Consider the following 16881-nt stretch of genomic DNA (forward strand, 5'->3'; position numbering starts at 1 on the left):
GATTGTTGACTATATACACTTATATAAAAAAAAAAAAAAAAAAAAAACAAGGGGGGAAAAAGGGCCAAAACACCCCCAAAATATGGCAATCTAAAGGAAAGCAGGCTCATCTATGTTTAAAGAAAAAAAAGATCACCCCATCAAAATATTATGTCTCCCAAAGATTAGGAGAGAAACCCTAATCTTAGTTTGGAACCAAAGATTGTTGACTATATACACTTATAAAAACAAAAACAAAAACAAACAAACAAAAAAAAAAACAAGGGGGGAAAAAGGGCCAAAACACCCCCAAAATATGGCAATCTAAAGGAAAGCAGGCTCATCTATGTTTAAAGAAAAAAAAGATCACCCCGTCAAAATATTATCGGTCTCCCAAAGATTAGGAGAGAAACCCCAATCTTAGTTTCAGCAGGTGGGTAAATGAGCCCAGAACCTTTCCAACATGAAGTTGTCATTTTCCAGAAAAGGGGTTAAGGCTGAGAAGGGCGGTCTTTACCTACGTCCATGAAATTAAAAAGAAAAAACGTGCGAGGAACGACCCCCCAAAGCCAAAAGGAGCTTTCCTGTCCCGGCAGTGTCCGAGTCTACCCCGGGGAAGGGGACGTGTGCTAAGGCCTTCGCTGCGAGGTGCAGGGAGGATCAGGGAAGACGGGAGGGCTGAGGGCGGGACCGTGCTCCCAGTGCTCCCGCAGCAGCTACCGGGGCCAGCGGGGGTGCCGAATGTCCACCTGGGGGAAGGGACAACGGCATCAAGGTGTGTTCCACTTTCTTCTCCTGCTTTGGGGGTGGGGCAGCTGGGCTAAATGGTTTCAAAAGCATGAAAAAATGAAAACCTTGTTATTATCATTAAAGAAAAAAATGTCCTCCTTTTCCCTGATGGAGATCTCAGGTGGTAAGACACATAAAACCAGCATTATTAGGTCAGCATTCATCTAGTGTAAAATTCTTTTTATTTTGGGCGGGTAACTCATTTTCAGGGTGGGCCAAACTCAAAGAAAGAAAGATCTGGGAGGCTTAAAAAATAGTAATTAAAAAAACAAACAAACCATAGTCCATGCAGTTTCTGGGATAACAAGTACAGATCTTTAACAAGCCAGAGGGGGCACCTGGGTGGCTCAGTTGGTTGAGTGTCTGGCTTGATCTCAGCTCAGGTGGTGAACTCAGGGTCATGAGTTCAAGCCCCATGTTGGGCTCCATGCTCGGTGTGGAGCCTACTTAAAAAAAAAAAAAAAAAAAAAAAAAAGCCAGTAGGTAAGGACTGGCCAGGGGTTACCAGGAAGTAAAGAGTGGGGACCAAATATGACATTTCCCTCTGATGGTTAAGAATCATCTCTGAACAAAATAACTGGTCAAGAATATCTTGAAATGATTAAAAAAGAAATTTCAGTATTAAGATAAATTATAAGGCCCGAATACTAAGGAACGTAGGATTCTTCAGGTTTACCCCCAAATATATGTCTTTTTAATTCGTAAAAAGTTATTTGATCCTTAAAGGGTCAAAAAGAAGGCTAGGAAGGGTTGCAATTATTTATTTCCTACAAGAGTAACAGCTGAAGCCAGATAACCCCCTGCTGAAAAGCTGAAAGTTTCCAAGTGGACAAATTCCCTTTTGTCGTTCCCCCCACTGCCAACTTCTCAAAATAAAACAAAAAGTGAAAGAAAAATAATCAAATAGGGACTTTTGAAAGTCAAGCGCAGTTGGCAAAGATGCTCTGACGTTTCGATTCCGCCTGCCTTGAAAGGCAAAGCAGTCTAGTCCACGCCTGACGGGAAGGATTTCCAGTGCGGGGAGTACAGAAGCTGGAATGCGTAGGAGGCCAGTGTGCTGGGCCAGGGCTGGGACTGCTCGGCTAGAGCACGGACCGGGTTTACTTGCCTGTTTGAATAATCTCATCTCCATTTATGACCTGTAATTTAACACAGCGGAGATATCACTTTGCAACAGTAACTAGGCAGCTGCTCGCTTCTCAGAGGGGAAGCCCTTCTCTGTTCTCCATCTGAGCCACGTGGAGAGATCCTGGGGTGGGGGTGAAAGTGGCACAGTCCCTAGTGTGACGTTTGAGAAATGGTCCCCTCAGGTCCATCACCAGGATCCCCACGGCCGTGCCATAGGGTCCAAGACAGGTGATTCTGCCCTCGCCAGAGGAACGCACATCCTCTCGCAGTGCCCGTTAGGAAGTGGCTGAGCCAGGTCAGGCCTCACAGCATAAACTCTAGGGGACGGAGAGACTGAATTCAGGGACAAGCCTTGCCTCTGGGGGCGCAGGACTATGGACAGATGAAAACCAGTTCACTGGGCACCAGGCCTTTAGCGCTTTGGGAAATGCCGGGATCAGCTCTAATAGAAGGAAGGCAACCATATTCAGTTCAGAAATATTTTCCACTGCCAGTGGCACCAAGCAAGATGCCAGGGACATAAAAGAATGGGCTACCTCACTGGGAAGCTTTCACCCCAAACGTGTGTGCATTCCATTAAATGCAGCCAGAAAGGCTGCTCTGCCCCCTCAAACACGTAAGATGTAAGGAAAGGATCTGATATAAAAGGTCTTTCAATACAAAGGATGCCAAAAGAGGTTCAGAGTCTTCTGCTATAATCAGAATTTAATGTGTCAGTAAGACAACAACTGGAACTGGAGGTTATACTTTAAAAAAAAAAAAAAATTAGCTTTAGTGTTTATGACTTGTGCTATATGTGATACACTGGTTTTCAAAATGTGGTCTAGTGGGTTCTCCAAATATTCTTCAGGGATCCATGGTGGGCCTCTGGTAGAAAGCTTATTGTACGGTAACGCCTATGTTTGAAAAAGTAATTTGCTATTTTAGCCACCCTCAGGGTGATTTAATCCCTGAGCTGAGAATGGTCCTTGTTGATGGTGGTCAACATGAGCGGTTGGGAACTGATCTACGGAAGGTCCCTTTGGTTCGACCAAAATAGGCCATGGAATGAAAGCATTTGAAAACCACTGTCTTCAGGTATGGCCCCCAAATGTCTGGGTTAGCCAGTCCACAAGCTGACACTGACTGATGCCCCAAGGATCACATTTCCCCCATTGCTGAACAGTGATGCCCTCCTGGCTAACTTCGAGAAGGTCCTTACTGTCCAGAGCTTTCGAGGCCTGAGAGATCCTATTCCCTTCCTTGTTGTCACCGTCCATGCCTAGGGCTCTTGCTTCAAACCCCATCGTCTTGTCCTCGATGTCAATATAGGGGACAGGAGTGGGCAGCAATCTTTGTGTATGGAGCCATGATCGTGACAGACCCAAGCTTCCTCTGCTAAAGACTGACACAGTTTTAGACCAGCTGGAATTATGAAAATGATCTGTTTTATCTCATCAGAACCAAAATCTCTCCTGGTGTGGTTATTAATAGAGCTCTTCCTGGATTATTTTGTCACACTGAAAATCCAAAACTGAAAACTTATTAACAGTAGTTTGCCTGACTAAACCGCCTTCTGTACCCAGGCTGTTTCTCTGAAGGCTCTGGGATGAATTTGTATAGTATGCGTGGCAAAATGGCCTTGTCTCTACTACCCTTCCCTCACCTACCTTGGGGACACCTAGAGAGGTTAAAAAAAAAAAAAAAAAAAAGGACCAAGCCAGATAATTACAGCAGACCTTTCTTCTGATTCTTATGAGGTCCAAATATCCAGAAACTACGGAGTCCAAACTATCCCAAGAAATTGGCTGACAAGTGTAGCAAGGCTCACATTGGCCTCCAAGCTGCGTGTGGAGCATGGGGTCCAGGAAGTCTCCTTTCAGGGCTCTGCTTTCAGCCCCACTCCCAACTCCTTTGAAAAATAAACCCCATGCCACATGAATCCTGTTAGGAAACTAGACAGAGGGTGTTAAGTGCATGCTTAAGAATCCCCGGGGCTCTCACATAGACGCCCCCTGGCTGATACGCAGAGAAGGGAATAGAACGTGAAGTCCTTGCTCCCATTTTTATTTCATAGCTTAGGGATAGGATGAGGTCGTTAAGGGTGAAAAATGCAAACCCGTGTGGGTTGGCCGTCTTCAGGAAGGCGATACCCTCTGTGGTTAGACCATCCGCTATCAGAACCGCACCTGTCTTTTGTTATCCGTTCGGCTCTAAGAAATACAACCATATTGTGCATTGATGAAATGAAATGAAATCATCAGTGTTTCCTGCCTCTTGGATTTTGCTCTGATCACTGGTGTGCCCCTGTGAGGTGCTCTTGGCAGTCATCAGGCCATTAGAGTCACAGGTGTACGTCACAGTGAGCGGAGGCCCAGGTTCTGATTTCATCAGGACTAAGAGGCTCTCTAAGCACAGCGCCAACAAAGAAGGGCAGCCAAGCAAATCCCAAGCATCACTGCCAAACCCTGAACTGAAAGAGCAGCAAGGAAAGGTACCTTCCACGACCCTGTCCTTCCCCTACAGTTCCACTGGGACGTGGGGCTAGAGGTCGATGGCACAGTGGACGTGACTAACAAGACCGTGAACATCACAGCCAAGCAATGGTCAGTGGAGGTCACAAGCCAGACACATGCAGTGTGCTTTTCACAGTTACCCCCTCGGAGAATGCCCTCCTTTCCACAAGGAAAGGAGTAGACCCCATCATGCACTAGGTTGAGATCTGTCAAGCAACTGCACTAAGCACGCTAATACTTTGCTGGGTCGACACACCTGTCACCAGTAAAAGAAAGGAAAAGTAATACTTAGGAGCTCTTAATCTTTAAAAGGTAATGCGGAGCACTTTGCAATGACCCATTTTCCAGTACGTGCCTTGGCATTTCCAAAAGGTCAGAAGTCAGGAAATTCAACAGTTACTACAAACAAGTCCTTTACACTAGATTCAAGGGCTGCTTACCTGTGCATCAATTATTTTTTGCTTTGCATCAATAACGGCTTGCATCTCAGCGTGGTCCTTCTTCAGTTCCTCTTCCACAGCCATGAGCCTAGAATGTGCAGTGAGGAGACATGGACGTCAGAGAGAAGCCAGCTAACGTAGGGCGCGAGAAACCCACACTCAGCAGAGTCCAGATTCCATTCCTTCCCAGTAAGAGGCCCGTAATCACGCTTGCTTTCTTCCCTCCCGCCTTGGAAGAAGACATTCAAGGCTGACTTCTCTCCCTGTGACCAGATCCATGAATTTTCACCTCCTCTGGAACAGTATCATCATTTCTTCCCTCTCCTCTGCCGGATCCTTCCCCCAGCACAGATTATTTCATCGCAAACTTTCAAACCAACCAACAAAAAGCTAACAACCCTCTCTTAATCTCAAGTTCCCCTGTAACAGCTGTCCCTTCTCTCCCCTGCTCCGCAGAGTTTCTCAAAGAGTGTGCGATGCTCAGTAGGCCGACTTTCTCTCTCGAACGCCACTCACACCTTAACCCACTGACGCTCAACTCCATGAAACTGCTCCAAGACTGATAATTCCCTCCAGGCTTGTGAAACAACAAACCTTTTCTGTCTTTGATTTGATTGACCTCTCCACAGCACTGGGCAGTACTGAAGCACAGTGATTAGGAGCGTGGGCTCTGGAGCCTGACTGCCTGGCTTCAAATCCTGGTTGCCCTGCTAAATGACCTTGGGCAAGTGCCTTAACGGATTTGGTGCCTGTTCCTTTATGTGTAAAATGAAAATAATATCTGCCTCAGAGGCTGGCATTCAATACATTTTTATTAACTGATTAAGCCAATTATTATTTATAAAGTGCTTAAGAAGAGTGCCTGGGGGCGCATGGGTGGCTCAGTTGGTTAAGCGTCTGACTTTGTCTCAGGTCATGATCTCGTGGTTCGTGGGTTCGAGCCCCACATCGGGCTCTGTTCTGACAGCTCAGAGCCTGGAGCCTGCTTGAGATTCTGGTCGCCCTCTCTCTCTCTGCCTCCTCCCTGCTTGTGCTCTGTCTCTCTCTGTCTCTCTCAAGATAGACATTAAAAAAAAAAAAAAAAAAAAAAAGGGACAGCCGGGTGGCTCAGTCGGTTAAGTGTCTGACTTTGGCTCAGGTCATGATCTCACGGTTTGTGGGTTCGAGCCCCGCGTCTGGCTCTGTGCTGACAGCTCAGAGCCTGGAGCCTGCTTCAGATTCTGTGTGTGTGTCTCTCTCTCTCTGTCCCTCCCCTGACTGTGGTCTCTCTCTCTCTCTCTCTTAAAAATAAACAGACATTAAAAATATTAAAAATGTAAGACAAACAAACAAACAAAAAAAAAAAAAAAAAGAAGAGTGCCTGGCCCATGGTAGGTGCTTTGTGTTGGGTACAACTGACCCCTCCCCTCCATGTCCCTGGACTTCCTTGGCACCGTCTCTTAGTTCTCTGGCCCCAAAGATATCCAGCGACACCCTCTTCCATGTCTCTGGACTCGGGAAAAACTAAGTCACTCTTGGACATTGAGTCGCTCCATTTCCATTTTTTCTTTCCTAATTGTTACGACGAAAGAGAGGCAGACTACCTCTGTCTTCAAAGGACGTGTACTAAGGCCTCACGCTTGGCAAACTTGAACAGACAGTCATTGGTCACATTTGTCCCAAGCACCGCGGGGCACGGGGGGGAGCGCAAGTGGCTTTCGCTGCCACTGCTCCGGGACTCTTTGGGTCAGCGTCCCGGCCGATCGTGCCCCCAAGCGGCCCACACCCTCCACCCGGCGACCGCCCGACCTGCTGATGATGCTTTTCATCTGGCTGTCCTTCTCCTCCTGCTGCCTGCGCAGGCGCTCCTCGCTGTCCTCCAGCCGCGCCTTGTACTCCAGCAGCAGCTTCTGCATCTGCTGCTCCTGCACCAGCAAGCGGCGCTCATACTCCTCCAGCCGCCGGCTGGACACTCGCAGGCGCTCCTTCAGCTTCGTGATTTCCTGCTCGTACTGGCGCAGGGAAGAGGCGCCAAACACACGGAGGGAAAGACTGCAGTTAACACAGGTTTTAGAAAGCAACGTAGCCGGACGCTGTCTGGGCTGCCACTCCCCGGGCCGCGAGTACTCTTTCAAATGATCAAAAGGCGCAGCTGGGAAAGGAGCTCTGTCCTCCCTTCCCCTAGCGTCACATTGTGCATCTTCACTTGGCACCTCAGATCTACACATTTATGTATCACTTTCCACATTAAACTACCGGTTGCTACAAGCCACGTCCAATCTGTAACAAATGGGGGCAGGAGAAAAAAAAAAAAAAAAAAAAAAAGAACCAGTACATAGAAGCCTGACGAATCACTTAAAATAAGCCAAAAGCCGGCTGTCTACCAGAGGAGCGGTTTCTGGATCACCACCTGCACCCTAGGATCTCCGACATAGCCTGGCTCAGCAGACCGTCATGACTTCACTCTACCAGAATCAGCCCTTCAGAGAACAGGCAACATTTCTACAATGTTACGCTACTGAATCAATAAACAGAATCTGAAATAGCAAAGTAAGCTGTTGCGCTCTCTCCCCGACTGTCGGAGTATAAAATATTCAGGTCACAAGCACTAAGCCAAAGGCCTACACACTCTCCGGGGCTGACGAATACTGAATCTTGGCCCATTTTCATGATGTGGTTCATCTGCTCAATTTGGTACTGCTTCCTGGAACTCGTTTGTCTGTTTTCTCACCAAAGCTTTATATAAATTTATGTAAACTAAAGCTTTATATTACAAACTATCATTCAATTGGTTACATGGCCCCTTTCTATACTGATATTGCAGTGGCTGGGGTCTGAGTATACCGGAACGTCACATCTCTAGGTGAAGTGAGACGCATAGGATTTCTCGTATATGGTCGAATTCAATTCATGATAAGTCCCTACAGTGCTGTGTAAGATGCAATCTATTTTCACATAATATCAATTTAATGGATGATCAAGCAGTTAGCTTCTGCTTACCCAACCTCACAATCCTAAACTGTATTTGTTAATCCAGAGGTCAAAGATGACAGTTTTAATGACAGTATGAAAAGGGAGACTGCATCAATAAGCATATTTTAGGATCCTGTGTGTGATTTTCGGATTTTAACATCATGCTGATAAGTAACTAGTTGGGTGGTTGTTAATGAAATGAGAGAATGCCACACATGGTGTCAAGATTCTTGATGATCCCTTCTTCCCATGTCAACTTTTCTTCAAAACAAATAGAAATAACAGATAATGTCTGCTTAAAAATCAATACAAAACTGGAAGTTCTTTATCCAGAAAAGGCAAAAAGAAGAAAAAAAAAAAAAAGACAAAATCATTAACAAGACATGGAAAGGAAGTCTGGTCCAAGGGTAATTTTGGCCTTGGTTGAAGACTAGCAACAGGTTTATAGAAACACTAAATATTCACCTACAATGATAAGAAATGAACAGTAGAATGTTTTGCAAATTAAGTTAACCTACATAAAAGGAAAATGAAATCTCCCACCCCAGGCTGCCAGACATTTGCTGCAGATTTTCACACACAGACACTACTGAACTGTCATACAGATATAGATATGATGGATAACATAAGATATGGAGTTGACACTGTTGGGGGTGAAGAGCTCAAGTTCATGGCTAGACAACCCCTCGGATGGGCTCTTGCTAGAACCCTCTGAGTTCTACCTTCTCAGCATGCTTGGATTCATCTTGATTTTGCTCAGTTTCTTCCACATCCTCTTCATATTGTCCATTGTTCAGAACCCAGGCTGCTGTCCTCTCTACTGGGGACATTGTGGCAGAGTCCACAGGTGACTGAACCTGCATCAGAAACACTTATTAGCATCTCCCCAAACAGCTCGTCCACTAGTTAGGTTTCACAAAGGGAGTTCTTCTTGGAGGTCATAACAGTGATCTAATAAATGCTCTCAGTTCTAAGTAATATTTTATTAATGACAGGGCTGGAGGTGAAGAATGAGAATATCTCCTTGTAGAAGAATACACTATTCTGAATAGAAATTCCTATGCATCACATCCAAGAAAAGAGAGCCACAGCCTTAAAATTGTTCATTACTCCAGTGGTTCAATTACCAATGAAATTACAATGATGACAGAATGAGAGAAAAGGCATGACTCAATGGTTGGCTGCTCAGCTGAGGAAATGGCTGTTCAACCCAGAGATGAACAAACTCACAAGGTACCCATTTATGTATCAGAATGCCAAATCCTTAATTTTCACATTAATCATTTAGAGAAAGAGAAAAAACAAGTGATGTTGGCCATTTTTACAGAGCGTGGACTTCTTAATGAGTTAACACCACTCAGAAGTCTATATTTTAGACCAGACAGTTTCTTGAAGAATACAGGATCAAAACAACAGATATTGGATTCGTTTAAGGGATATTTCAATCCAGTTAGGATAGCCAGATAAAGTGCCCTTTTCCAATACTGATATACTAGAGTGATAGGAATTCTGGTCTTAAGTAGCTACTCTGCCATTTAAACAGTCCCTTAATCTCTTCAATACTCTTTTCTTAATCTCACCGATTAGATATTACCACCATCACCATCACCACCCATCCTAGTATCTCATAGGGAGTTGTAGGGATTGAGTCATATAATGTATGTGAAAGTTCTTTGCAAACTACAGAGTACTACAGAGCTTGGATATTATCATATTGATGTTTAGAAAACTAGCATTGGATATTACAATTTATATTAGCTTACTTAACATTAGTACTTTCTCTACAATGCTAGAAATACAAAACGAATTCTTTTTCTCCAGTATGCTTGAGAGAGAAAGAGAACAAGGGAGGCAGGAAGGGAGAGAGAGAGAGATAGTGCGGGAACAAAGCACCGTATGTGAGCCAGCTCTGTATGGGAGAGAAAATTCCCTTCAGTTATGGGATTATGGAGCATTGGTCCTCAAAATAGAAACCTATTTTAATTCTAAAAAGGCTATCTACCTTAAGATTATCTTTATGTCATTCTGAAATAGAATCCAGTTAAACTCTAAATCCACAGCTATTTTAAAACAAGGGGTATTTTGATGACTTTGCAATTTATTAAGACTAGATGAAAAATACTGGCTGCAGAGACTAAAAGGTTATCAAAGACAGGTTGGGATAAACTGCAAAATACACAAAACAAGTAATATGAGGGTGTTTCTTAAAGGTTTGAAGCAGAACCTGGTCTGGCTGATTTACAAAGAGATTACAGATATACATCAGTAAAAAGCGGCATCACGCCTGATGCACACATAAGCAGTTGTTAATGGACTTCGAGCTAGAAGTTCCCCCTTTAAAATCAATTTCTCCACTGTGTCAAGGAGCATGTAAACATGTCTCCATCTCCACTCTGGTATGTAGCTTATGTTTCTTATACTTCATTCATTTATCACTTTATTATTTTTGTCATAACATTTCACTGATATATTATTAATTATCTTTTTAAAAAGACCTTTTCCAGTTAGCTAAGTCCTTATGCTAAACAATAATATCAGTAAAATCATGACTTTGAGGTTATATATTTATAAATATTTATTAATATTGATAGCCATATATTTTTCTAATATGTGTTAAAATAATTAATTAGATGAGTAATTAAACAGACATCTTGTATACTTAAATAATTTTGAGCATCACACTTTAGAAATACTGGCCTACAGGACAGAGGACAGAGTATCATCTATAGCGGAAGGTAGTAATTATCCATATGAAAAATTATTATAAGAAGCAAATGAGTCCGCATGGAAAAGCATTTTGTAAATGGCAAGATACTTTACACACACATGCACACACACACACATTAGTTCTCCCCCTACTGGACTTTAAAAGCAGAGCACCATAAACTGCTTCATCATTGGCAGAGAAAAATAGTTTTACAAGAGGTTTAGGGTTTTTTGTTTTTGTTTTTGTTTTTTTTTTTTTTTTTTGATATATATACGCCTGAAAGGCAAAAGAATGCAGTTATGGGTTTGAAAAAATTAATAGAAAGCCAATATTTAAAGGAGACAAATGCCTTTTTAATTTCATGATCTTATCACTTTAGCACACAGGGCAGAGAAAAGCTACTTTTCTGTGAAACCAGGGTTTTCTATTCAATAGCAGTTTGAGATAAAGCAGGTACTAAAACTAATAACAACTTTACTGTTTGGAATTTATTACTTCAAGGTAGCTAATTCAATAGCTTTCCGTTTTATCTAGTTAACAAGATGTTGCTTGAATGAACTTTCTTTCCCTGTAATTTGTTATGGGCTATCTATTTATTGGGTGCCTATACATGCACACTAAAGATATTCCTAGAACACACTAAGGAGCGATCTCAGCCCCTAAAAGGGTATTAAAACAACGACTCCTTAGCACAATCTAGGCTTTGACTAGTTGTAAAACGAGCTTGGCTCATTCCACTGGCGATGGTGGTAGCTACCATATCTTCAGAAAGACTAAGAATGTCCAATGAATTTTAAGAGATTGTATGATGGAAATGGGCATTTAGGTCTATTCCTATTGTACTGGTTAATTCTGATTTTCAACCATTTCCTAATTAATATATCCAAGCACTCTGCATAGCAGTAGGTGGTCAATAAGTGTTGAAAAGAATATTAACTATTCCTTGTATTCATGGTAAAACATTTAAAAATTATAAAGAACAGAAAAGTAATATTGAACACATCAAAAATAGAGGTAGTTTTTTGGTTTCTTTATTTTAAAAACTATATACCGTCTCTTACATTTTTTTTATTGGTCTCGTGTGCGCTGGTCGTATTTCCCAATTAGATCATCAATCCTTGAGGCAGGGTACCATATTATATATAGCATTCTTTGAATGGTAGTGACTATGTAATTGCATAATAGATGCTCAATAAAATATTATTCACTTATGAATACTCTGGTTCTCTTTAGAATTCATTACTAAAGTATAATGTATTACTAAGAGAACGCTAATGTATGTATGTCTTTTCCTCTAATCCTTTGGAAGTGCATCAAAGGCTTTTTCAATGATTGTTGCATCTCCTTTACAAGCTGGCCAAGATAGCAAAATTTATTACCTCTAGTTTATAGTCAAAGAGATTGGGAGAAGATGTTGGTAAGTGCTTCAAATCCCCTTTTGCTTAGCTATAGCCTTAGGAAGAGTATTTGTATCCACTGACTTTCAACAGCGGATCGTTAAAGAAAATGAAGGATGAAAAAGACAAAAAGAAAAGCAGCAGGATTTCCTACCAGGACTGTCTCCCCTTTGAGATAAAGCTGTATAGGGTTTCTCTGGGAAAAATACCAATGCTTTAGGGCAAAAGGGCCTGAGATGGCAGTTTCTCCGAGCCTATAATTAGTCATAGCCTGGCTATGCTGAGGACAATGAACAGGCCAGTTCCCTGTCCCTTGCTAGTATTTACTAGATATAAATAAGACTCGTTGGTTTCAGCTTCTCCAAAGTCTGCACCAGTCAGGTTCAGTCAGGTTCTCATAATGAATAGCACTTCTGCGGTCTACACCAAAGAAAGGGCTGACTAAACAAGTATACTCTGAGGGTTCTTGAAGAGGTTGGTTAGGAGAGGGTTCAACATATCTGAATGTGAAAGCTGGAGCATCATTCCAACAGGCTTGTCAGATACCTATTTTAAAAGTCTCTTCAAATTTGAATTTTTGAGGTTATGTAACACGCTATATCTGAACACGTACATTATACATACAGCCTATTATACACAGGGAGTACACGATGCATGGAAAACAAAACGGACAGGGAAATGAGAGGGGGGAATCCAAAGAGAGGCTGAGAAGGGTAAAAAAAATTGAAGCCAGCTTCCCGAAAAAAAGAAATCTCTTCTCTGTAGATTGTTTCACTAGGATTTTGTTTCCTTCCTACTCAGTACGTACATGGAGAAGACCAAAGCTAGTAAGCCTGCCAACAATGGCCGCTCCTTTGTGCTAAGATACAGATGGAATTTGCATGGGACAAAGCCGCTGATAATTACACACGCCTACAGAACAATCCCCACAAAGAAATCCTCTAGTTTTTGGGAGAGAAGAATTCCCCAACACAATTTGCAATTACAATATGTAAAGGAATTTGCCAAAAATGCGCTGATTATGTAGAAATTCAGAGGCTTCACAGGAGAGGAGAAAAGCAAGAAACGGAAAGATAAGGAATAGAAAATAACAACATAAGTTTGAAAGAATAAACCATCTGCATAGAAAGAGCGAGTGTAGAAAAACCAGAAACTTGAGCAATAAAAATACGGTGATTTATGCTTTAACTGATACGATGGTGGTACCACCAGCAAAGGCATAAACAGAGGTGAATATTTAAAGCCGTGTGAGGCCACTTCATGGTGCCTGTGCCTCATGTGCCAATATAACACAGGCATACCCCAGTTCATTCATGGCTGTGGCACAAAACGTTTTTAAGTTGGTTGTTGGGAGACCATATCCATTTCCTACCTCCCATCTACCCAAGACAGCCTTCTCTTCACCCAGAGAAACTGTACTAACTGCTTGTGTGACAGGTGCTACATTTTCTTATACCTGAGCATTATAAATGATACCTCGTTCCAGATGATCACTCAGAAGGCTATTTAATTTAAAATATTTATAAACCATCAGTCTGAGTCACACACCCTGAGAACTGAGGACTATATCAAATAGGGGAAGGGGTTAGCATTCCTTTTTTCTGTCCAGGGCTGGGCCCGAGCCAGCTTTTGAAAAGCAGGTTGGAGGGCCCTTTCCGTTGTCCTGTCCCTCTCTGCCAGTCTGAGGTTCTTCTCATGTTCAGGGCCCCATGCTGCACTTAGACCCCGGCGTGGATGTCTGCCTCCACCCAGCACTCCATCTCCAAAATTCCTTATCTTTCTTTTCTCCTCTCAGTAAACACTTCATTTCTCTGAAAGTGGTTGGCCTCAACTAGAAGCTAGCATAAAAGCAACATGTGGAAAAGACCACAATAAGGTAAGAAGGACTGCCTTCCAACAAACAGATTAAGAGAATATATATGACATAATTTGACATACATATGAAAGATATAGCGACACATAAGCATTTTCATTGTATCTACTCTTCTTTCCTTCTCTTTAGATGAAAATGCTTATTAAATCAAACGAATTGGTGAAATTTGGGGAAATATAAGCCAAATAAAAATGAAAAATTTAAGACTGAAGGAAAACTTTATTTCTCTGGAAAGAAGGACCTACCGGGAGGCTCTGCCTAGGAAGCTGGCTGCGGGAAGCAACTTAAGTTAGTCGTACTTTTCAACTCTTCCTTTACCTCTGTATCCCAGGATTCTGTCAATGTTCTAATTTTGTTATTTTTTTTAAACAGTAACGATCAAGCTAGGGGCAAGGGCTCTGATCACAGCAGAGTAGCGGCAGAAACAGCCAAATCGGTAAATGCCTACCTATAAAGAGCAAATATATTAAAAAGATACATTGGGGTTTTATGGCAGTCTCCTCTGACCAGTGGTTTTGCTGACAAAAGGATGTGGCATAGAACTCTTCCAATCACAAAGCTCCCTAGTACTCATATAGTATGATCAGGTTTCAAAGAAAGGTCAGCAAATACAAAGGAGAAAAATCTTTTTTAGATGAAAGATTAAATATATACCTATACATGATTTCCTCAGGTTATTAGTTTGTTTCAAAAAGCAAAATATGTATTGGTGCCTGAAAATGTATTAGGTAGGGAAGACACGAGTGATCAAATTCTCGGGAAAACTTTTTATTTGTCAAGAAAGGAGTCCAGAAGTCTTAAGACTGGGTGTGACACTAGCTGGGCTTACCCATGCAAATAGAAATAGAAGGGATTTGGAAATGTTTACAGCACTGTCAACCGCCTGTGTTTCTATCTTTTTACCTCTCTCCTTTACCTTGTCTTTATAGGTGCTCAGTTGTTTATTTTTCTAGTCATTTCCAGGAAAAGGCACAGGGGACTTATTATTTCCAGAGGGAGGTGGGGGATGGAATAGAGAGCAGTTACATTAAATGTTTGACTCGGAACGCGAAAGTTTATTCTGGAAACTGTAGGGGAAAAAAATTGAGGGTTAAGGGTCCGGATTCCCAAAATATATTATGGTTCATCTGGCCTATAGGTTTCACAGTGTATGTGTTCTAATTATTCATGCAACACCGATCTGTTCCCAGTGCACACATAGGTAGTGGCTCAGCTGCTTGAAGGGAAGGAAAAGCTCTTTGTGTGGTTGATAGTCTCCTGAGGGTAATGAGTCAAGCTACTTTCTGCAGCCTCACCTAAGCAGAAGCCTCCCAGACCTTGCATTTCCTCTCTCCATCTAAAAGTTGGAGAAAATGGGGCTCCTGGGTGGCTCAGTCGGTTAAGGGTCCGACACTGGTTCAGGTCATGATCTCACAGTTCGTGAGTTCAAGCCCTACATCAGGGCTCCACACTTATGGTACAGAGCCTGCTTGGGATTCTCTCTCTCCTTCTCTGGTCCTTTTTGCACGCACACGCGCGCGCGCACACACACACACACACACACACACACACACATATTCTCTTTCAAGATAAATAAACAAGCACTAAAAAAAAGCTGCAGAACATATTTTTAAGTGGAAATGTTGCTAGAAATTGGATTTCCTAATGATTTATATACAAAGAACCAGGGAAGCAGTTGGATAAGTGGAAGCCACACCCCTCCAGCTCTCCCCCCTACCTGCTGTGTTTGTTGTCTCTGGATCGCTCTCACTTTGGGAACAGGGCTCTCTCTGGAGGAGGAAGACTGCTGCCGGGACCGGCTCCCATTCTGCACAGGTTCGGCCATGAGGGCTGCAGAGGCCACCGACATGCTCCCCGTGCTACGTAAGGAAGCACTATGTGGCAGGGATGGCGGGGCTTTGGCTCGGGCACCTAACCCAGCCTGGTCCATTTTCCGGATCTGGGCCTGCCCGGTACTATTCTGCCGTGGCAGAGCAAGAGGTATGTGTCTGTCTGGCACGGTATGCCGCCTGGAGAAATCCTCGCTCTGGGTGCTGCGTTTGGTGAAATCTTCCATGCTGCTATTGCTGGGCCCGCTGAGTTTGAAATCCTCACTGTTACTTTGGCTTCTGGAACTGGCAGTGCTTAGGTTCTCCAAACTGGAATCCACAGAGGCCTTTGGCATTGCCGGAATTGGGTTATTGAGGTGATAGACAGGGTTCTGGAATGACAAGGGCTGGAGGCTGCCTGGCTGGTTCAAGGCCGGGTGCAGGGGCCTTCGCACTTGGGGTGCGCTCTGGGGAGTGCTCTGGGTTTCCCGCAGTTGTTTGATGCTGGCCACCTGGGTTATGGAAAGCTGGCTTCCAGTTAAGCGCATAGGCACATCGAGCATGACAGGTGCATGCTCCACTTGAGCAGCGTGAGTGTCCTGAAGGTCCATGAGGGAGATGCTCCGACCGTTAGGAAGGCTACTTTCCTTCTCATCCTTTTCAGAGTAAGTCATGCTCTGGGAGGACGCCTGCTGCACCAGCAGTAATGTTTTCCCTCTGAAGTAGCTATCAGTGTTGTCCTGGCTTGGAGATTTTAGTTTATGCAAATCACTGTGGAAAAGGAGAGGACCCTTCATTACTCCTGGGGCAAATTCAAAACAGTTTTTTCAACCCAGGCATATGAACGTTCCAAAGGCTCACAGTCCCGATGTGGATCCTCACATTGGTTTCTAAACCCAGATTTCATCGTTACAATTCTTTAAAATCCAACATTTTTAGTTTCTCTCCAAAGGTGGGGAATAACCCTGTGCTTACCTCTCCATCATTGTCTTCAGTTTCTGCTAGAATTCTAGTCATATCCTAGTTAGGCTTTAAACCCTCCCAAATATTCTGATTCACAGTTAATTGCTTCTGTCTAAACCTTCAAGAGGAGGAAGCAGGGCTGAGGTACAACCAAAGGGTCACTGCTAAAGGCCCAAGTCTTGCCAATCCAGAAAAGAGGGTCAGTGTGAGCATCAACGTTGTATCTGCCTATCCGGCTGACACCGCCAGCCATAAAGTGATCTTAACGGAGGTTCTCCAGAGTTTTGAGTGCTACAATATATGGAAATAGAAATTTCAAAGCCCTTAATCTTCCATTAAGCCGGACCTAG

At 43.2% G+C, this 16881-nt stretch overlaps 1 protein-coding gene across 11 annotated transcripts in view; it reads right to left on the reverse strand.

Annotated features, from left to right (window-relative positions):
- RASAL2 (RAS protein activator like 2) overlaps positions 1-16881 on the reverse strand; it is a 362757-nt gene that overhangs the window by 11062 nt on the left and 334814 nt on the right. For 6 of the 11 annotated variants that reach the window (XM_045452781.1, XM_045452778.1, XM_045452776.1 and 3 more), the window contains 5 exons: positions 15478-16339; positions 8506-8640; positions 6620-6822; positions 4832-4919; positions 1877-1907 (listed from right to left, as the gene is read on the reverse strand). In XM_045452781.1, the coding sequence (XP_045308737.1) occupies positions 1877-1907; positions 4832-4919; positions 6620-6822; positions 8506-8640; positions 15478-16339 (1319 nt within the window). The remainder of the gene's footprint in view (positions 1-1876; positions 1908-4831; positions 4920-6619; positions 6823-8505; positions 8641-15477; positions 16340-16881) is intronic. The other 5 variants (XM_045452780.1, XM_045452784.1, XM_045452783.1 and 2 more) reach the window with 1 other exon arrangement.

Source organism: Leopardus geoffroyi, chromosome C3, assembly GCF_018350155.1.
Source record: "Leopardus geoffroyi isolate Oge1 chromosome C3, O.geoffroyi_Oge1_pat1.0, whole genome shotgun sequence".
In the NCBI taxonomy this organism is placed as follows: Eukaryota; Metazoa; Chordata; class Mammalia; order Carnivora; family Felidae; genus Leopardus; species Leopardus geoffroyi.